This window comes from Bufo gargarizans, chromosome 6, assembly GCF_014858855.1.
Source record: "Bufo gargarizans isolate SCDJY-AF-19 chromosome 6, ASM1485885v1, whole genome shotgun sequence".
In the NCBI taxonomy this organism is placed as follows: Eukaryota; Metazoa; Chordata; class Amphibia; order Anura; family Bufonidae; genus Bufo; species Bufo gargarizans.
In genome coordinates this window covers 151,880,548-151,903,577 of record NC_058085.1, presented here as the reverse complement: position 1 = coordinate 151,903,577, position 23,030 = coordinate 151,880,548, and the positions used below count along the sequence as shown (strand labels likewise).

The 23,030-nt window shown below is 45.7% G+C and overlaps 1 protein-coding gene across 1 annotated transcript; it reads right to left on the bottom strand.

Annotated features, from left to right (window-relative positions):
* Positions 1–765: 765 nt before the first annotated feature.
* EIF4EBP2 (eukaryotic translation initiation factor 4E binding protein 2) lies at positions 766–22,663 on the bottom strand. Its single transcript, XM_044298686.1, has 3 exons — positions 22,407–22,663; positions 3,134–3,310; positions 766–1,099 (listed from the first exon to the last, which is right to left on the bottom strand). Exons 1-3 carry the CDS (start codon positions 22,537–22,539, stop codon positions 1,068–1,070), a joined length of 342 nt encoding a protein of 113 aa, XP_044154621.1. The 5' UTR covers positions 22,540–22,663; the 3' UTR covers positions 766–1,067.
* Between the last annotated feature and the right edge of the window lie 367 nt (positions 22,664–23,030).

Below are 23,030 nucleotides of genomic sequence, written 5' to 3'. Positions count from 1 at the left end.
AAACGCACCTCTCCTCACACATCAGTTTCACCCTGAAATGCACCTTATGACCCTATGAGAAATATACTCTTCCCTTACTGAGGCAAACTTCAAGCTTGGGTTCAAAACTCATTTGATCTATGACATGTTATGCCAGAAACAATATAATCCAGAAGTACGGTACATGAATTTGGGGGCATAACTGTGTTAGACAAGTCACTATGGCAATCTGAAATTACTTGCAATGCCGAGAAAGCAAAGGTGTTCAACCCCCTTCTCATCCAGCAGACGCCTTGATTGAAAAAACAAGATATTGAGTAGAAATCACATTTGGGGGTAAATTCAACCCTAGCGATTCGTATAAGAGCAACGTCAAGCTCAACCAAACCAATAATTGACACAGATGGACAATATACAGAATTCTGCACTTCCATAACAGGCAGCGAGCACACATTGTATTTAATAGTGGGCCTAATGTAAGACTCGAAGGCAGAGATGTTTAGCGGCCCTACAATAAGAAAGCCCAGGTCCAACATCATGGACAGGACATGATGGTTCCTTGCTCACCAGGAGACTCTTTATTGGTGAGATGACTAATAGCGATTTAAGCCAAAACATTACAAATAAATTTATCCACTATGGTCTGGGCACCTTTCCAAACCATGGGGCAAATCTTAAGTGGAAACTGACCGGAAAAAAAAAAAAAAAAAAAAAAAAAAGTATAAAAAAAATAAAATGTTTTACTTATGCCACCCATAGTTCACATGTATTTGCAAAGTTACAGTACAAGTTTGCAAACTGTTTTTATTCCCACTTGCCAACTTCAAGCCATTCAAATCAGAGTCACAAGTCCCTTCACCACCTCCACACTTTATTGTAGCTGGGGTGGGATTATTCTTGGGGGGAGAAAAAAAAAATGTAAAGATTGGAAAAAAAAAAAAATGGGAACCTAGTTGCGTTGACCTTTGGCACCTGGAAGGACTGTTTACTAAACGCATAAGAGCGCCTTTGCCCGTTTTTCATTAAGTGATCCTATTGGCCATGTCAGGTACACGCAAATTTCGAGTGCTTGCCAAGCATCCAGAAGGTTAGATGTCCATTTCAAACTGAGCATCATCACCTAAAGACAACAGAAAAAGAGAGTCATGATGTAATCAAACATATACTGTTAGAATATCCAAGAAAATGTCCACGTGCAAAATGCTGTCAAAAGTTTTACAAGAATGTGAATCTGACCATTATGTTAAAGGGTTTGTCCGCTTTTTTCTATTGATGACCTATCCTCAGGAGCAGATAAACAATGGAGAGAAGGAATGCTACCGTCTCTTCAAACAGCTATATAGTGCTCTTACATTTTTTTTTTGTGGCTTAGTTTCTGTAAAAACGGCACTTTTATAATATGTTAAATTACCTGGCTAGCAGCAAGTAGGGCAGTTGCTTGCTGGTAGCCGCCGCAACCTCCCTAAAAAAAAAAAAAAAACACGCCCCCTCCTCTTGTTGATTGACAGGGCCAGCGAGCGCTCTACTCCTTCGGCTGGCCCTGTCTGCGTTCCAAATCTCGCGCCTGCATCGTACCTGTCTTCAGTTGGCGCAGGCGCACTGAGAGGAGGACCTCGCTCGGCCGCTCCTTCCTCAGTGCGCCTGCGCCGATTACGTCACATCTACACCTGGCGCCAGGCGCACTGAGGAAGGAGCGGCCGAGCGAGGTCCTCCTCTCAGTGCACCTGCGCCGACTGAAGACAGGTACGGCGCAGGCGCGAGATTTGGAACTCAGACAGGGCCAGTCGGAGGAGGAGAGCCCTCGCTGGCCCTGTCAGTCAACAGGAGGAGGGGGGGCGTTTTTTTTTTTTTAAAGGAGGATGCGGCGGCTACCAGCAAGCAACCGCCCTACTTGCTGGTAGCCAGGTAATTAACATATTATAAAAGTGCCGTTTTTAAAGAAACTAAACCACAGAAAAATGTAAGAGCACTATATATTTAATAATCGCACTATAAGGATTTTAATTAGCCCAAAAATGAAAAAAATGACTAGGCTTTTTACTTCTTTCTCATTGTTCTGTACTAAACCAATTAGGGCTGTTTCACACGAGCGGATGCCATGCGTGACATTCGCTCCGTGAATGACAGCCAAGACCCGATGCGGACAGCAGAAGCACGGAGCAGTAACATGATTGATAATGCTCTGTGCCTCTCTGATCTCTTTACTACGAAATCACAATGACAACTTTATCTCACTGCGATTTCGTAGTAAAGAGGTCACAGAGAGGCACGGAGCATCATCAATCACGTTAATGCTCCGTGCCTCTGCTGTCCGCATCGGGTCTTGGCTGTCATTCACGGAGAGGATGTCACGCACGGCATCTGCTCGTGTGAAACAGCCCTTATGGCTGGACTGGCTGATGGTGTAAAATGCAAGGGCCTCCCTAATGTCCCCAATGTTGTAGGTAAAGAAGACTGACAGCGGTGCAGGTTTGTGGTGGAGTCAAGAGAAATAGATGGAGAACGGCTATTTTGAGTGTGGCTGGCTTAAAGGCAGGGTGGATTTTTCAATTATTATTCATTATGACTTGTGACCCCCTTATCTAAGTATCTATATCAATAGCATGTGCAAGCCTTGGTGGAGAATACTGGTGACAGAGCAGCCAGGAGGAATGCTAATGAAGTCAGAATGAGCACCAGAAAGAACTTCCTGTTCTGGACACCGCCATGATGACTTCAACAGTTATTATCCATTTTATTTGCACTACAAGATGCACTTTTTAGCAAGAGAAAAAGAAATCTTGCTAAAAAGTGCCTTCATCATATAGTCCACAGTCAGAGTGGTCCAGCAGTACCAGACCTCCCTGACCGCTTCTTTAATGATCTGGCAGAGCGCTCATACAGCACTTTGCCTCATGAATGAGGGAGGCATGCGCCTGCCCTGTTCTTTCTCTCCTGTCCGACACCGATCTGTGATCAGTGCTGGCAGAAGAAGAGCATCCATCTTGAAGGGCTCTATACAGTAGTAAAGAGGTGCGGACCATATCATACAGATAGCTGAACAGTGAAGTGAACCCAGCCTTAGCACTTAGGAGCAGGTCTCACGTAATGAGGCATGGCGGAGGTATAGAGGCAAAAGAGCTGTTAGACATGCAAAAAAAAAAGTACACCTTACCAATAGTAGTCTTTCTGTCATGATTGTTCAAGTTGTTCGTTTCTACTTTGGGCACTTCTACAACAGTACTGGGGCTGGTCACTCCAGGGATATCAGGCAAGCGGCGGGGTGGGGTCTGAGCCAGGGGGGAATTGCGACGGTCCAAGAGAAACTTACGATCATAGATGATCCTTGTACCTAGAGAGAAAATACGAGGAGAGGTAAGGTACAAATAAAACACCATGGCACAGAAAAAAAGGCAAAAAAAATAATCTGATAAGTATTCTAGGCCCTGCAAATGGCCATTCTCGCTCAGTTCTGTCAGCCCAGCACCCTAGATGGTGGTTCACAATTAGAAATATTTAGAAGCTCTCATAACATGAACGGATCAGGACATAACATGCCATTCAACAATGGCCTGAGTTCGGAGCCACTGTACAGCCTACATAGTACGTCAGCACCACCCGAGCAGATCGCACTGCACAGCGCACCATACTCCGAGGGCTTTGGAAATGCAAAGCTCTTATCTGGAGCAGGTCCAGCCGCGCTCTGCAGCAAGTGGAACAAAACAAATTCTGATCAGCAACTCTGCACGTCCTGATGTCACATCCTAAACCAGCCTTAGAAATACAATAGTCTGTGCGCTGGACTGAACAGGGTAAGGCTACATTCACACTAGCGTTCGATCGGATCCGTTCTGAACGGATCCGATCATATTAATGCAGACGGTGGCTCCGTTCAGAACGGATCCGTCTGCATTAAATTGGCAAAAAAAAGCTAAGTGTGAAATTAGCCTGAGCGGATCCGTCCAGACTTTTACATTGAAAGTCAATGGGGGACGGATCCGCTTGAAGATTGAGCCATATTGTGGCATCTTCAAACGGATCCATCCCCATTGACTTACATTGTTAGGCCTCTTTCACACGACAGTATGTCCATTTCAGTGTTTTGCGGTCCGTTTTTCACGGATCCGTTGTTCCGTTTTTTGCTTCCGTTGTGGTTCCGTTTCCGTTCCGTTGTTCCGTTCCGTTTTTCCGTATGGCAAATACAGTATACAGTAATTTCATATTAAAAATTGGGCTGGGCATAACATTTTCAATAGATGGTTCCGCAAAAAACGGAACGGATACGGAAGACATACGGATGCATTTCCGTATGCATTCCGTTTTTTTGCGGACCCATAGACTTTAATGGAGCCACGGAACGTGATTTGCGGCCAAATATAGGACATGTTCTATCTTTAAACGGAACGGAAAAAACGGAAACGGAATGCACACGGAGTACATTCCGTTTTTTTTGCGGAACCATTGAAATGAATGGTTCCGTATACGGACCGCAAAAAACGGCCCGCAAAACGGAAAAAAAAAACGGTCGTGTGAAAGAGGCCTAAGTCTGGACGGATCTGCACGGCCAGGCGGACACCTGAACTCTGCAAGCAGCGTTCAGGTGTCCGCCTGCTGAGCGGAGGCTGAACGCCGCCAGACTGATGCAGTCTGAGCGGATCCGCATCCATTCAGACTGCATCAGGGCTGGACGGAAGCGTTCGGGTCCGCTCGTGAGCCCCTTCAAACGGAGCTCACGAGCGGACAGCAGAACGCTAGTGTGAAAGTAGCCTAAAGAAACCTTCATTGCCACCGGAAAAGGAGCTGGAACATTTCAGGGAGAGGTTTGGCCACCACTTTTGGCAGACATTATAATGCTGGCCATACACTTCACGTCAAACATGGTACATGTTTTCCTACCATGTCCGTGTCGGAGACATATGGGGGCATGCTCCCCACGCATGCATCCAATGGAAGCATATAAATGTCAACCCCAAGAAAGCTAAATACGCTGGGGGTCATTTACCAAGGCTTTTCTGAGAGTTAAAATAAAAAAGGCAAAGTTTGCCACCAAAGGCATTTTGTGACTGTTTTCCGCCACTTGTGCGCCACACATGTATGGCATGGTCTCCATTCACTAATTATATATATATATATATATATATATATATATATAAATAATATGAGCCGAGCTAACACATTCATCCATTTCTGCAACTCCCATAGAAGTGGATGGAGCACGCACTACGCAAGCACAGCCACCTCTCCGTTCACCTCTATGGGAGTTCTGGAAATTGCTGGCGTAGATGTGAAAGGAAGGTGGCCAGGCTTGCACTATGCATCCTCATTTGCTTTAGTGGCCCCATTCTAGAGACAGGTGTGACCCTGACATTGGTGGCATAACTTAGTAATATGCCACCATTGCGTGACATGCCCCAACGCTTTTAAAGAGGGCCTTTCATTAATAAAAATAAAAGCAATGGCATCAGTGGGAGCCACCCTATAAAGGTAAAACCCCAATTAGACTTTTGCAAAACTGATGAAAAGGTCCTCTTTAAGAAGCATGTACCTAATTCACACAACCTTATGTTCAGTCTGCATCTGATCCACATTTAAAAAATAAAATAAAAATGTCGCAGGGAACGCTCACAGCCTGGATCAGAATGATGTACAGTATATGCGGATGCATAAACATTTCTATTTTCGCTGGACTCCACAGGATGGAAAAGCGTTGTGTACTAAACTTTTACATCCCTTTCCCCCCCCCTAACATTTATGTTAAACATGAGCAAAAAAGGTTATGAGAATCGCCCCTTAATGACCAAAGGTCTTCTGTGCCTTTTGGCTAGTGAATATCCCCTCTTCATGGCTCCAGACCAAATGAGTGCACCTACATGGCCATAAGCAGCCAAAATAGATTTGTCTTATAACTCTGTATTTATGCCTTGCTGTCGATATCCTGACATAAAAGGGTGTAGCTGGTGACAGGTCCACTTGACAGGATGATATCCTAGAAGTACACCGTGTGCTAACCAAATAACAGGGCATCACATGAGCAGGAGTCCCAACAATATCTTGGCATTATGTAAAAGTTTTGTACCAAACCTTGTGACACTGAGAACATTGCTTGGAGAGCACCCAATGAAGTGAAAACCAGCAACACGGAGGGTAAACATTATAAAATGAGAATACACAGCCAGCCCAAAGCTGACTTCATCTCATATTAGGGCATTCTGCAGTACTAAGAGGCCGGAAACCCCCGAGCTTTCTATATACATTGCCCAAACCAAAATTGTGAGTCACTACTTGCCTGGTGGTTAGAGACCATCCAAGACTGCAGTGCCAATGCTTTTCACTGCTTCTCTGCGCTTTACCGAAGCCTTGACTATAGAGGCACTTCCTGCTACATTGATAGAACTATGGCTATTAGAATTGGCAATAGGCACCGTCTGAGAAACCCAAACTGCACATCAGAACAAAGTCAATGCTGGGTTTCTACATTCAGTTTTTTTTTTTTTTAATGCAATTCTTGAAGCCAAAACCAGGTGTGGATCATGAAGAGTGTAAGCATAAGGTCCCATACACACGACTGGACCTGACTGACAGTTTGATAAAGGCAGAAAACGCATCACTGGCATGCGACAATAAATCACAAGATTATATACTAATGGCGAGTGCCGGTCCATTTTTAGTTTTATCTACATGGGACGCCTGCCCTGGGACACGCGCACCACCACTATTTCCCGCAGTGCCGATCGATATATTGCATGTATAGAGTGTGCTCTCCGTGGCTTTGCAAAAAAGATGGAGCATGTCCAATTCTTGTCCATATTGCGGACAAGTACATTTCTACAATAGTGCAGAAAACAGGGTTGTGCACACGGCTGGGATCAGTGTTTTGCCGATACGCCATTTGCAGACCAAAAACAATGGATACAGTAGTGTGCATTAAGCTCAAAGGACAGAAACTACCTCACATCTACTTTGCCTCCACTCCCGGTTTTGGCTTTAAAAACTACATCATAAAAACGGAATGTGGAAACACAGTCTAAAAGCAAGTTTTAGGATATATCATTTTTTTTTTAAACTAAAATTGGAATACCATAAAATTGGAATACGCACACACAATAGAACCGCTTTGAAAAATTTCCAGAGCAATTGTGCACATTTTGGTGTAAATGTCCCTTAGAAAAGCGGCTGAACTGAGAACAAATAGGCCAGAATACTATACAACCTGCCCTCCTGTGTGACCACTACGGCCTGTGCAGTCGGCAATGGATTTGGGGCACAGTCCCGTGCTGCGGATTTTAAGATCGGCGCCCTGGGCCAATGTATGAGCAAACAAATTCTGCAAAGTGTACATGACATTTTGAAATCGTGATTTTTAATGCTACTGTACTAGTTCCACAACGTGTGCATGTAGTCAGAGTTATTAACCTACAGGATTCAGACTGTACAGTGATTAAATGCCACAAGCAGCCATCTCAGGCAGAACATTTACCCTGTGAAGCACCAGATGGCCAGCATTACATTAGCCACTGATGTAACACTGCTGGTTCATTCTTCTCAGATTACAGGCACTCCAAAATTCTCACAGAACAAGTGTGCCTCAGGAACATTGCATCAGGGTGTAGTCTGATGGTGCATGTGGTTTTCGAAATCTTGAATAAGAGTAAAGGGAAAAGAATGGGGCAGGCTGAAATGTAACCTGCAGCCAGCTATAGCAAGATTAGGTTAGCTACTAGGTTAAAGTACTTTCTGAAGGCATGCAAATTCTTCTATACGGCAACAGATTACTTCAAACATGGATGCCTACGAGTCTGGCACTGGTCTGGTGAGTGTTCTGAGCACCCGTAACCTCTGGTTAGGACTCCCATGTGATCCGTTTCATGCTTACATTGTAGATTCCCCAGGGACTGATGGAATATAGAGACCCAACACTAACCTATAACCAGCTAGCAAACAATGGGCATTTTGGAGATTTCTGCAACATATGGGAGGAACATATTCCGCTTGTCCTTTCAGAAACTGGGCTGATTTGAGGTATAGAAGACATTGACCCCTTGGTAAGGAAATGTTGGTATACAGGTTTCAAGGACTGTGTGTAATTTTGGATCACAGACTTCAGTCACAAAGCTCTCCCAGCTGTGTTAAGCTGGATTCTAACCTTTTAGCGGATATAAAAGCCCTTAAAAAGCCTGCTTGTATGAATCCAGCCCTAGATGGCATAGACTTCAGACAACCATGTTAAAAACCAGCCACGTTGTTTATTCCACACACGGACAATTTTTAATATGCAGTGTGGTCCACGATAAAAGTCTACAGTTCTGCGATTTGTGAAACACACCAAAGTAGTGCCTGGCGCATTTCTCCACACAGACCGACCGGTGCTTAAAAACAGAGGTATGAACAGAATCACTGACTTCTCTGGGTCCAAGTGCAGTTCCTTGCACATGCATGAAAAAAGTGGCCATTTCAATTAGGTCTTCGGGTACAGCCATACGGTCGTGACGTTCTCTCGCTGAAATGGAGTACCACAGCAGGCTCTAAATTAAACTTAGGCTACTTTCACACTTGCGCTTGATCGGATCAGTTCTGAACGGATCCGATCATATTAATGCAGACGGAGGCTCCGTTCAGTACGGATCCGTCTGCATTAATAACGTAGAAAATTTTCTAAGTGCGCAAGATGCCTGAGCGGATCCGTTGAGACTTTCAATGTAAAGTCAATGGGGGACGGATCCGCTTGAAGATTGAGCCATATGGTGACCTCTTCAAGCGGATCCGTTCCCATTGACTTACATTGTAAGTCTGAACGGATCCGCTCGCCTCCGCACGGCCAGGCGGACAGCTGAACGCTGCAAGCGGATCCGCCAGACTGATGCAGTCTGAGCGGATCCGCTCCATTCAGACTGCATCAGGGCTGGACGGAGGCGTTCGGGTCCGCTCGTGAGCTCCTTCAAACGGAGCTCACGAGCGGACCGACGAATGCTAGTGTGAAACTAGCCTTATTAGGCCCGTACTGTTAGTCAGTCTGCACTGGTATTGCAGCGCAGCACTATCAATACCGCTTGGCCGGTAACAATACAGACGAACTAAACAGTGCGGCCTAAGTCAGTCTGCTCTGGCTTATAGTCGCAACGGCGACAACTACGCAGTGTGGTCACACCCCATTTGTCCTTTTGCATGGACCGATAATCAGGTCTTTTTTCAGAAATACACGTTTGTAGAAACATTCGATTCAGAATTTCTAATTGCTAAAAATATTCGATTTAAAGATAAAAGGGGTAAAATTGGCTGCCTAGATACAAGATTTTATATTACTTCAAAAGGCTTGTCTCCAGAAGACAACCCCTGTCCACATGGCCTGTTAAGGCATATGAACCTCTGAGAGGAAGCCTTCATTCAGTACTCTCCCCCTACGACTGTACAAGTGCTTCCTGGAAAGGTTCATGCACTATAAGGTTCTTTAACATTAGTGTAATGTCACGTCCATAAGGTGAAGACATTACTTACGCCCAATAATGTTACAAACCAGCTTCCACAAGGGACTACAACAGGCAAAACGACTGTGCATTAAACATGCTATATGACAGCATTATACGCTGGAGGCAGTGCCGGCTGTCTGCCAAGTAACAAACACATTACCAAGTTTCCCTTTTTGAACCATCATAATATTTGCTTTGCTCTTAAATACACAAGCGCTGCAGAAAACAAATTCTGACATTGGAGTGCTAACTGGAATCACCTTGTAAATGGCTCCAGATACAGCTATACACTCCACACACATATGCCGCTATATGATGTGTGCACACGGTAGAATAGCTGCAGAATCCTCGATGGAATCCACTATGAAAATCTGCAGGTACAATGTATGGGAATAGAGTCCTACAAAATCTCACAAAACGAACAAAGGGAAAAACACAAGGACTGTGTGCGCATGCTGTGTCTTGCAGGTTTAAAGGGGTTGTCTCACTTCAGCAAAATGCCATTTATCATGTAGAGAAAGTAAATACAAGGCACTTACTAATGTATTGTGATTGTCCATATTGCTGCCTTGATTCATTTTTCCAGCACGCTTTACACTGCTCGTTTCCATGGTTACAACTAGAGAGGCGCAAATTTCATGTTATGAAATTCGTTCACGCTTCGTTTGGTAGTAAAAGCAGAATTGCATTATGGATTCAGTTACCACGGACCATAACGCAATTCTATGATGGAATGCATATAGAGGCATTCTGTCATTATAGAAGTCTATGGGCCGCATAACAGATCCGTTTCGCAGCCCATAGACTTCTATTATAACGGAATGCCTCTATATGCAGTCATAAAATTGCGCTATGGTTCATGGTAACGGAATCCATATCACAATTCAGCTTTTAATACCAAAACGCAGCGTGAACGAATTTCAAAATATGAAAATTCGCTAATCTCTAGTTACGACCACCCTGCAATCCAGAAATGGTGGTCGTGTTTGCACACTATAGGAAAAAGCATTGCCCGGGACCATGGGAGCGCACACAGGCTTTTTCCTATAGTGTGCAAGCATGGCCACCACTGGATTGCAGGGTGGTCGTAACCATGGAAACGACCAGTATAATGTGCTGGCACCGCACAGATGTCCGTATGCTTGACATGAAAAACATCCAAAGTTAAAAGGAAATATCCGGCGTGCAAAACATCTACCTTTATTAAGTCATGGTTAAAACATTTTCCTGAGATGAACGCAGCATCAAGGCAACATGTTCCCACCAAACATAGTATTACTCAGCCATGACTAAGATCATGTTTGGTGGGAACATGTTGGCTTGATGCTGCGTTCATCTCAGGAGAATGTTTTAACCATGACTTAATAAAAAGGTAGATGTTTTGCACGCCGGATATTTCCTTTTTCCTTTGTTTGTGCACACAGGATACTTCCCTTTTCACCAAAATTCTCTGGATCAGTACGACTACAGCGATAACACATTTGTGTTGTTTTTCTTAGGTTTTAATACAAAAATAAAAGCTGGAAAAAATTATAATTCTCTTTTCATTGGCATATTCGGATCCCCATAACTTTCATAGCTCTACAGAGCTGTGTGAGGACCAATTCCTTGCAGGGTGACTTTTAATTGATACCATTTTGGGCTGTCCATGACTTTTTGATCACTTTTTATTCTTTTGGGAGGGGGAGGTAACGAGTCAATTTAGATACAGCCTGTCTGGGACATGGCAATGCCTAGGATCTTTATTTTTATTTATTTTTTATAGGGAAAGGAGGAGGATTTGAATTACATTTTTTATATATTTAAAAATAATACGTTGTTTTTAACTTTCCCTTAGGGAACTTTAATATGTGATTTTCAGATCTCTTCTTTACTGCAGGGTATGGAAGATGCGCCATGTTCTTATGGAGCCCTGCCGCCTGCAGGCCTCCATAAGAACTATACCTGTAATTGCCTGGGATCCTGCCTAAGGTTCCAGGCTATTACTACAGAAAATTAATGGCTTCCCCGAGCTAGAGGTAGGAAAGCAGTTTGGCGCCCTGAGAGTGCAGTACACTTGGATATAAAAATAGTTATGAGGGTCAGAATGACAATGCAAGGAAAGTTATTTATTGCAAAGTTTTTATAAAAATACAAGAAAACCCAACTGTAAACATGGTATTGCTGTAATAGTGATGACACTGAGAACAAAAGGTAACTGGTCAGTTTTAATGTATAGGGAACACTGTAAAAACAACCCCCCCCCCCCCCCCCCCCCCAATTCCATATCTTGAGAGTTTTTTTCCTAGCTTCCCACTACATTGTATGCAATATTAAATTAGAAAGCACAACTTGTCCAGCAAAAAACAAGCTCCATAGTGCTTCCTTAGTGTTCCGTTCTGCATCTCCGGATTTGCGGACCTGTTGAACTGAATGGCCACGGAATGGTGCCTGTGTATTGCGGATCCGCAAATGCACTCCGCAATATGGCAACGGGCATCACGAGTTCATGTGAACAAGCCCATAATGTCCTTTTTCCCGTCCCTCCCTCACTGGCAACAAAATTGTCCCCCTAACAATCTCTTCTCCTACTGGCTGCTACATTCCCACCTTTTCTCCACTGGCAGCAGCATTCTCTTCCCATCCCCCACTGATAACAGCATCATTATTCACTCCACCCTTGAGCAGATCCAATCCCTTCCTGCCCTGGCAGCAGCATTATCCCCAAACCACCCATCTGCATTGGAAGCAACATCTTCCCCTTTTTCCATCCTTCCCAGACTGGCAGAAGCACAGGCGAGCTCTCTAGCCTCTTCTGTAGCTGGTGTGTGATCACCAAACTCCTGCAGAACAATTCACTGTGTAGGACCCATGCATACATGGTTAAGTGACCATGTCGTCACACAGGTCTTTCAACCTCAAACTACACGAATGACGTATGGCTGGTTCTTAAAGGGAACCCGTCATCAACTTTAGGCTGACCTCACTGAGGGCAGCATAAAATAGTGACAGAAATGCTGACTTCAGCGGTGTGTCACTCATGGGCTAACAGTAAGTGGTTGCCGAGAACCAGCATCATAATCATTGCAGCCCAGGCCTTGAAAAGAGTCAAATCCACCTGAGAAGAGTCATGGTTATTTATAATCTCCTGCTCTCATCGCCACCTGCTGATGATTGGCAGTTATGTCCTAGAGAGAAAGGGAGACAACTAGGTAGAAAAATGCAGGAATTTATTAATAACCATGACTCTTCTCAGGTGGCCGTGACTTTTCCAGGCACAGTCTGCAATGATTGTGATGTTGGTTCTCGGCAACCACTTACTTTTAAATGACAGACCGCTAAAATCAACTCGCCTTTTTTCTTGCCATTAGTATGGGCAGCATGCAGTTGACAACAGGTTCCCTTTAAGTTCCTGCTTTGTGCCTGGCACCTCACATGTTCAGCAATGCTGGTTTATAGTATGCAATAGGAAGCCATCATTGATTAACTAGCAGCAGTACAGAGGCCCCAGGGTGGATTTGATTTAAATCACTAGTCAGTAAGGCTTGATTTAAATCATAGTTTTCTACATAAAGACTAATTATTGCTGGTATAACTTATAATATGCAAGTAGATGAAGATTTTTAGAACAACTTTTCATATTAGCTTGATTAGGTTGATTCTTGAGCTTGATAGGTTTGTAGAAGTTAGGATTAATGTATTTTTCTGAACTCTGTTCATGTTATAACATTTTTGCTGGGAAGAGGCATGTGATCTCTGCTGAGTCAAATTCAGTTTTGAGAACTGCAAAAGAAAGCATCTGTGATAATATCTTGTAGGCAGAGACACTGCCCAATAATCTTACAAAAACCACTGGAAGAGCATGACCTTGTGAATGGATTAATGGAATTTATTTACCCAAAAAATTACACATATAGAAACAGACTGATGGCAGATAAGAACCATTTGGCCCATCTAGTCTGCCCAATATACTGAATACTATGAATAGCTCCTGGCCCTATCTTATATGAAGGATGGCCTTATGCCTATCCCATGCATGCTTAAACTCCTTCACTGTATTTGCAGCTACCACTTCTGCAGGAAGGATAGTCCATGCATCCACTACTCTCTCAGTAAAGTAATACTTCCTGATATTAGTTTTAAACCTTTGCCCCTCTAATTTAAAACGATGTCCTCTTGTGGTAGTTTTTCTTTTAAATATTCTTTCCTCTTTTACCTTGTTGATTCCCTTTATGTATTTAAAAGTTTCTATCATATCCCCTCTGTCTCGTCTTTCTTCCAAGCTATACATGTTAAGTCCTTTAATCTTTCCTGGTAAGTTTTATCCTGCAATACATGTACCAGTTTAGTAGCTCTTCTCTGAACTCTCTCCAAAGTATCAATATCCTTCTGGAGATTTGGTCTCCAGTACTGAGCACAATACTCCAAATTAGGTCTCACTAGTGCTCTGTAGAGCGGCATGAGCACCTCCCTCTTTCTACTGGCAATTCCTCTCCCTATACACCCAAACACTCTGCTAGCATTTCCTGCTGCTCTATGACATTGTCTGCCTACCTTTTAGGCTACTTTCACACTAGCGTTCATGGGTCCGTTCGTGAGCTCCGTTTGAAGGAGCTCACGAGCGGACCCAAACGCCTCCGTCCAGCCCTGATGCAGTCTGAATGGAGCGGATCCGCTCAGACTGCATCAGTCTGGCGGCGTTCAGCCTCCGCTCCGCTCGCCTCCGCACGGACAGGCGGACAGCTGAACGCTGCTTGCAGCGTTCAGCTGTCCGCCTGGCCGTGCGGAGGCGAGCGGATCCGTTCAGACTTACAATGTAAGTCAATGGGAACGGATCCGCTTGAAGATGAGCCCATATGGCTCAATCTTCAAGCGGATCTGTCCCCCATTGACTTTACATTGAAAGTCTGAACGGATCCGCTCAGGCTACTTGCGCACTTGCAAAATTTTTCTAAGTTATTAATGCAGACGGATCCGTCTGCATTAATATGATCGGATCCGTTCAGAACGGATCCGATCAAGCGCAAGTGTGAAAGTAGCCTAACTTAGACCACATGTCAGCCACAACAATCTGGTTCGTGTTATCCTCTGGTAAGAGAATTTCTTCTAATTGTCTTCATTTTATAATAAATATAAAGCTGTTTTCTTGTCCCACGACTAATGAACAAAGCTTCCCTGAAGCTCAACCAACATTCAAAAATCCAGACGTTTACCTACAGTACGTGCAACTCTGGGAACGCAATGGTCATTTCCAAACCCTGGAAGACTGTTTTTGAAATACAAGTGTTCTTTGGTCTTTACCTACATCATTTATTTCTAAGTGTTCTCGTTACAAGACAATCACTCGATTCCTGGGAAGTACTGGAACCGCTGAGAAGAGACAAGGGTCAGGCCTGCGTCTCGAAGATCAAAATGACCACAACAGGAACATGACTTGATCAAAGAAACCCAGGGGCCACACTGGCGCTGCACCTAGAATGTGTGCCCAAGGCTTCATGACTGTTTTGCAGTCCGCAAACTGTAGAATACTGATGCAGTCCACATTTTTATTTTATTTTTGCAGTCAACGGGTCCGTACTTTGAGGGTTTATTTTTGTGAAATGGACATATGCACGCGGAAGGTTCCAGAAGGAGAAAGAACATGTCCTATACTTGGTCGCTAAATACATATGGTTGTGTGCATGAGGCCCAAGTTTTGGTCTGATTTCTTTTAATCTCATGAAAGCTCTTATTGTGGGACCAGTAAAGCTTAGATTGGATTGAGGCATGTTACAAGAGATAGTGAATTATAGCTGCAGTGCAATACTAGACTATCATTACAATAAATGGTGCGCCACCTAGCCCTAATATTTCGCCACCATGTAATTTTCAGCTCCCTTTAAGTCTTAAAGCGCTTGTGTCATCTCGCTAGGACAATGTCAGGTGGTGGGACCCACATCTATCTGTGGAACAGACCCTCAAAAGGGAATGAGAGCACACCACACATGTTGCCTGCTCTTTATTCATTTCTATGGGAGTGCATAAAATAGCCAAGCGAGTGTGCTCGGTTATTTTAGTGACTGGAGGGTGGCCGTACTTTTTCACCTTGGGGGCCCCATTCTAGAGAAACTTGATAAGTACAGTGACTTTGGAGTACCAACATCTCTTGGAAAAAGATAACACATCAAAGGGCCTTAGGCTAGTTTCGCATATGCGTTAAAGGGGTTGTCTGACCTCAGACATCGGGGGCATATCACTAGGATATGCCCCCAATGTCCGATAGGTGCGGGTCCCAGAGGTGGTATCTTTGGAATGGAACCCACAAAGTGAAGGAGGGCACAAGTTATTTTCAGCAGTTCCATTAAATTAATAGGAAGTGCACCATGCAAGTGCGGCCCAGCACTTCTATGGGGCTGACGGAAATAGCCAAGCCAGCTCTCTGCTATTTTCAGCACTCATATGAGAGCGATTGGGACCTGGTGGGGGTTTGGCCGGACAAAAATTAGTGCAAGCACTAATGCCAAAAGCAGACTGGCTCTCTACCGGGTCCCACCATAGTGCTCCGGACTTATCCAGCTATGCCGCATACGATGAACTCCAGCAGGCTCTCTCTGGCGCATACTTTTGCCTAGGGTGAAAGAAGCCTTACAGTTTTACAAAAAGTTGTCTCATTGGGACGTTATAAATATACACCAAGTTCTGAATGTTGTACAGAGACTGTTTTTATTTAAGGGGTACACACTTGTGAGAACTTAAGGTACAGTGTAGGACCATGTAGTAAAGTGCTTTAACGGGAACCTGTCACCAGGATTTTGGGTATAGAGCTGAGGACACGGGTTGCTAGATGGCCGCTAGCACATCTGCAATACCCAGTCCCCATAGCTCTGTGTGCTTTTATTGTGCAAAAAAAATACATACATATGCAAATTAACCTGAGACGAGTCCTGTCCATGACTCATCTCAGGTTATTTTGCATATTTTTTGTAAAAGCACACAGAGCTATGGGGACTGGGTATTGCGGATGTGCTAGCGGCCATCTAGCAACCCATGTCCTCAGCTCTATACCCAAATTCAGGTGACAGGTTCCCGTTAAAGAGGACCTTTCATTTCCTGCCTAGTATGTTAACACTAAGCATCGGTACAGGGAGGAGCGCACGCCAGGGTTTCTCAATGGGCATCTCCTTCTCCCTGGGACAGAGACAGAGACAGAGCTCTAATATCGCTGCACAGCCAGGGAGAAGCCCATCAAGAAACCCTAGCATATTTGCAGGGGGGGGGGGGACACAGCCGTACCTAAAGTCCAGTCCTCTACTGCCGAGAAATACTTCTTTACACTTATGCAAACAAAGGATTTCGGAGCACTGTGAGCGGGGCTGCTCCGTTAAGTGCACCATCACTTCGGCCTCCTCATCTTGGTTGTTATTTCTTGCTACTTCAGAGCAGATAGCGATGATGCATGGAAGCCAGGTGCACCAAATGAAGAAACTCCGCCCACAGTGCACTGAAAACCTTATTTACATCAAAATAAAATGAAGCAGGGCCAGATTTTCACATATGGTTATGTTTCTGGGAACCTACCACACATGGCGGTAAACTTTGAAACTGATTTTGGAGGCGACAGACAATATATAAACCCCTGGGGTACAAAACATAATGGGACAAACATCATATTTCCAGTTGATTTTTTTATTAAATTTTGTCTTATTTTAATAGGAAGTATCATGGACCAGAAAAAATATAAACAGAGACCGCAACCTCCTGGGATTTCATTTTCAGAAGTGTGCTTCTGTGGGCGACACATAGTACAACTGGTGACAACACATCATAGAGAGAAGTGAAAGTTACTAGTAGCCGTCCTACCCCGCTGAGGTGTTCACAAGAAAAGGGAAATAGCACAGTGCATTCCAGATGCCACCATCACCCAACAACCTGAAGGCTTACTCATTTTGAGTAAGATGGGGTACTTTCCAGATTGTACACAACAGAAAAAGTAAAAAATAAAAAATCCCTGCTACATACACTCACAAAAGGTCTGTTACAGACACAGAGCTAGGGTACATCTTTAATAACTCATTTTTCATCACTTCCTGTCTGGCCTCGCCCACCGGTGACATCACTGAAGGTTCTTAAAGGAAATGTGTCACCAAAACGGTTATCTGACAGTAAAAAACAGATAGTGACAGTTTTTTTATCTAATCTGATTTTATTTCAAAATTTTTTTTTATTCTTCTATTTCCTGAACATGATTATGGTGCGGCCATCTTGCCTGACCTGTTCTTAACAGCATTTAGAAAGTTTTGAGAACATTTCTTTACGGCAGCCCCATGAACCATAGACACAATGGTCAGGAAGCGACCTCACTGACTTCTATGGGAGAGTTCTCTACTGTGCAGAGGTCATTGTACAAGGAAAGAATAGATAAGATTTTACAATCACCTATTGTGAATGGTGGATCCGGTCTTATCTATACACGGAGGTGATATCATTACAGGCAGGATTAGAATAGTATATAACTGCAGTAAAGTGATCTGTACAGGCCAAGAAGTGGCTCCTATTATTACTCCTAGTGGCCAGGGCGAAAACTGCAGGAATTTATGGTTTTTGTTTAAATATAGATGTTGACATAAAAAATTAAGAACATCAAAAATTCTATGTTATAAAAACATGTGGGGCCATTTATTAAGTCTAGCATTTTAGACGCTGGTCTTAATATCCCCTGCCCTGGCACATGATGCGCCTAAGTTATGTACAGTCGCCAGCCGCTGCATAACTTACACGCATCCTCTGCCCATTCACTTGAATAGGTTCACAATCCAGAAGGTCCAGTGCTTCTGTCGGGTATCTGTCCGTGCCTCCACACTGCAAAATAGTAGTGCGGTGCAGACCGATTGCAGATCAGACTGCGGAATTTGCGCGGATGTTGTGTGCATTGGCGGACTGCAAATTGTCCCCAACGGCTGTGGCACAAGGCCGTAAGCTGCAGTTTGGAGCCTTCATCTCAAAACCTGGGCTGGAGGTTACTGTCTGCTGCACTGATCTCACAGATCGCCGTCAGGCAGGAGAGAGAGAGAAGTGGGCAGACGTCTCCCTCACTGTAAGAGCGCCCTGCAGGAGCGGGGTGGTCTGGCACTGCTGGACCACTGACTACAGACTGTAAGAGTCAGAAATATAAACGCAGAAACGCAACCTTCAGAAAAATAAACGCAGAAATTGACCTGCGCGGTGGATTTTAAACCTGCTGCATGTTAACCCCTTTGCAGCGCTTAGCGTGCCAGTCACGAAACTCACGCGTATGTTGCCGCAGATTTATTGCAGTTTTTTAAAGCTGACTTTACTTTTTGTATGGATGAACCCTTATGAATTGTGCCAAGAATGAACGTTGTCCCCTTTACACAGGATGAACTGATTGGTTGGGTTCCCAGTGGTCAGACACCAGTCAATCAAGAAAAAGGGGTCCCATGTTCTAGTCCTGAGAGCGGCGGAACAAGCATGGGTCTGGACCTTTATCTCTGGCAGTCCCATAGGGTTAATGAAATGGAGTTCAGCGCTCCATCAGGACAGGGACATGGGACGGACCCCCCCCCCCCCCCCCCCGCCCTCCGTTTATGGGATCGGTAGGGGTGACAATGGTCGGACACCCACCACTCTTGTGGAAAGTGGATAACTTTAATACTTGGCACAACCCTTTTAAAAAAAAGGTACCGTACATCCAAGTAAGCTTGAAAAATCTGCGGCAAAGCACACCCAAGTCTTATTGATTTTGCTGAGGATTGAAAAGGGTTAAATCCACAGCATAAATTAACAGACCGATTTCCGCCACAGTGACATCACACTGGTGTGTAATTTTTAATGAATAGGCCGTGAATACTTCCAAAGTACACGCAAAAGGTCATCCCTTATCTCAAGTGGACCAAAAAGAGTGCCGTTTTGAGGTCCATTTGGGTGCCCTGTGCCAGCATGTCTTACGGTGTGGGGGCTTTTTAAAGGGGTTGTTCCATGAAGACAAGCTCTGCCCATATTGCCACATTCATGGGTGGTCCCCAGCCTCCACAAGCCACTATACATAAGGCTGCCCACTCATCTGAATGGCCGCCATCCGGTCCAGGATGCTGATCACCCCAGGAGCTGTATTCTGAGCGGGGTTGTCTCAGACAGCCCACCGAATACCACGCGATATGGCTATTATAGACTGAGTCAAAGAATGGTATGGGGGCCAGCTGCAGGCCAGGGCAGAGCACAGCATACATGGAATATGTGGGGAAGAAAACAAGGGAGACAGCCGATTGGTCAAAAGGAAACACATGGCGGCAGTCAGAATAGTCCTCTATGTGCTCATATTGTCCCTCAGGGCGTATTAAGCCACGTCTGTATCACATGCGCTGCGATGTCACCCCAAACGGGAGATCATATTGTGGAGCCGCACATGCTGCGACATCTGATGGGATCAGTCACTATGACGCACACCCGCACCGTCGCCATATCTAAGCGAAGCCACTGTTCACATTGTGTTGGCTGTGGTGCGACTGATTCACAACTACAGGCACAAGGGAATTAACCCTTAAAGAGGATTTGGAGCACCCAGCACTGACAGCTGGGCAGCCTAGAAACCCACACACTGCAAAATGGATCTCTCCTAAGAGCGAGCTGCAGCAGCGCAGGGTGTTTTTGTCTCGCAGCATTCCTAGAGTGTAGAGGCGATGCCAGTAACCCCCGCTCAGGGGGGAGGAGGGAGGACGACTAATGGCCAAGAATGTCCTGACTATGTACTAGATTCTAGGAAAACAAGGCTGGGCCTGGGCCTCCACACAGGAACAAGCGTGCCTTATGTTTCCTATGGGCTGTGTATAACTCCTGCTGACATGCCACCTTTTATCTCCTCCCCCTCCCTGCACTATTGTGCAATAGTCATGGGGCCCGCCTGGCTTCCCCAACCTTGTTTACAAGTTCAAGTGTTGGAGGGCATGGCAGGACTCTGCCGATCACGCCACGTCTTCTGCCCTGCATCTGTCAGAGCCGACTTGTAATCAGTCCCAATAACATGTGACACTATGATCAGCAACCCTCGGCCCTGCAGCTGCTGAGAAACCACAACTCCCAGCATGCAGACTTACTGGTCAGTTCTTGTAACTCCCACAGAAGTGAGAGGATTCTGGGAACTGTAGTGTCGGAAGAGCTGGAGGTTGCCGATCCCTGACCTAGAGCATGGGCACCTAGGCTAGCATTCAGAATCCCATGCGGGCATTAATAAAAAGGTATATATACGTCTGTAATCACAAGTAATACATGTCCACACTGGTTCTGGACACTCATCCATTGATTTCTATGAACTGACACTGGAGAAAGTGGCACGTCTACAGATTAAAGTTTAAAAAAAAAAAAAAAAAAAACACACCACTAAAAGGGGGGGTTTCACGGCTTAAAGGGGTGTCTAGAATAATAAAAATCAGGGGCAGGCAGAACCTAGACCAGAAGTGATAGGGACCCTTTTCTTGCACATGTGACCACCGAGGCTATTGATTGGTCTGATCCCCGTCACTTCCCGCCCAGCGAGGAACCCCAGGAGCTGGATTGACAGGCATTATAAAAAGGTAAGGGATTGAGATGTTGATAGCCTATCCTCAGGATAGATCAAATGCTGATCAGTGGGATTCTGGGTGTGCTGATCTTACATTGATTACCCATCCTGAGGACTCTTAAACACCTATAAGGTTTAGGGAATCAATGTTCCCGGGTAGCCGATCGTGCGCTGTAAATTGGGATCTGCTGCCGTATGATGAATGCACAGAGGGAATGATTGCTCCATATAAATGAAGCTCTCACCTCTGCTCGCAGGTAATCATCAATTGGCTGCCCCATGGGAGCCTGAAAAGGGGGCTTTTAGGCCCCAAATACAAAGCAGCAGATACACATGCTGCTTCAGTGTGTAGCCTACCTCAGAGTGATAAACATACGTCAGCGGGGACCCCCACAGTTCACAAGAAACCCCTGTATGAGTCTGTGGAGTACACCCATGCTCTGTTCACTCAGGTGACTTGGGGGACCCCGTTCTTAGGATTGGTGGGTGTCCCAGCTTTTTGGGCTCTCTGCAATCCTACATTTCCCAACAATCCTGTAGATGGGAAAAACCATACAACTTTAACAGCTGCCAAACAACAGCTCTGCTATTCCTCCCGACTCGCTGCTGGGCTGAGCATGCATGTGTACTCAGCAAGTGGAGGGGGTATGAACAAGAGACATCCAACTCTGGAGGAAGCGTATCCCCCTTGGAAACGAAAGGATCGGGCGTGCCAAGACCCAACCGCCTGACCGTTCACCCGCTTCCCCAACATTAGAGAAGGCCCCCGCCTATACACATAAGGTGGTGGGTTGGTCTTGCCCACCCATTCTATCAGCCTCTGGGGGACCCAGCAAATATGTACCACACGTGGTTTTCATTGGTGGCACTACACAGGGTTATAGTAGTGGACGCTCAGCTTGTCATGGGGGTCCGTCAAACTAGAAGAGATTGAAATCAAATCCCCCCCAAACTAGAAAGTCCCTTTAAAGGGGCGAGGCAGTACAGCATGTATCAGTTACAGAATGGCAGTGTTTTCAGGCACCATGAGGTGGTATAACATGGAGACAACAGCCATGCGCGTGCACCAGAGTGACAAAACACAGCACAAGCTGGTGACAAGTGACAGACACTCATCTTGTACTCCACCATATTCCCTAGGACACCAGCTTTGCCTGTCATTACCCAAGAATTCCTGTCCTCCTTGGTGACAATATAAGTGCAGGTGACAGCCTATGGGGTGGGGCTGTAACGCAGGCTCCGGTCCTGGGGCAGAGGTGACATATTGGGCCCCCACTACCCGCAGCTGCACTAGGCCCCAGCATCAGGCAAGCAGCGGCGCTCGGCGGGCGGGGTGCACGCCCCAATCCGCTCCCCACCATGTGCTCTGCACACCAGCGCCTTCATTCCCCGCACTACATGTGCCCGGCCTGCAGAACGAGCGGCTCGGAGGCCTACAGGCCGCGGCTTACCTCCAGGGGTGGTGGAGAAGAGCGTGCCCCCGGGGGTGGTGCAGTAGTCATGAGGTAGCTGAGAGGAGTCGCTGATGGGGATGGTCCTGGTGGGGATGGCCCGGCTCTGGCTGTGCTGGTGTCCGGTTGACATGGTTCTGGCCTGGAGTTATGTGAGTGTGGTGGTGAGGGGACAGCGAGAGCGGCGGGCTGGGAGGAGCCGGCTGAGGTAGAGGGCGCACGGTGCGGGAGGATTGGCTGCTGCGCCTCTATTATTTCCCTTCCTTCTCTCTCCTCCGCCCTTCAGCTCCTGCGCCAGGAAATGAAGTCAGAAGTCTTAACCCTTCATAGGTGCTGCCTGCGGGCTGACGCGAGGGGCCGGGGCACGGTGCGGGGTGATAAGGGCCGAGGCGTTCAGTATAGGGTGATAACATGGGGTGAGGGGTCAGTATAGGGTAATAACATGGGAGGGGTCAGTACAGGGTAATAACATGGGGTGGGGGGTCAGTATAGGGTGATAACATGGGGTGAGGGGTCAGTACAGGGTGATAAGGGCCGAGGCGGTCAGTATAGGGTGATAACATGGGGAGGGGGGTCAGTATAGGGTAATAACATGGGGAGGGGGGTCAGTACAGGGTAATAACA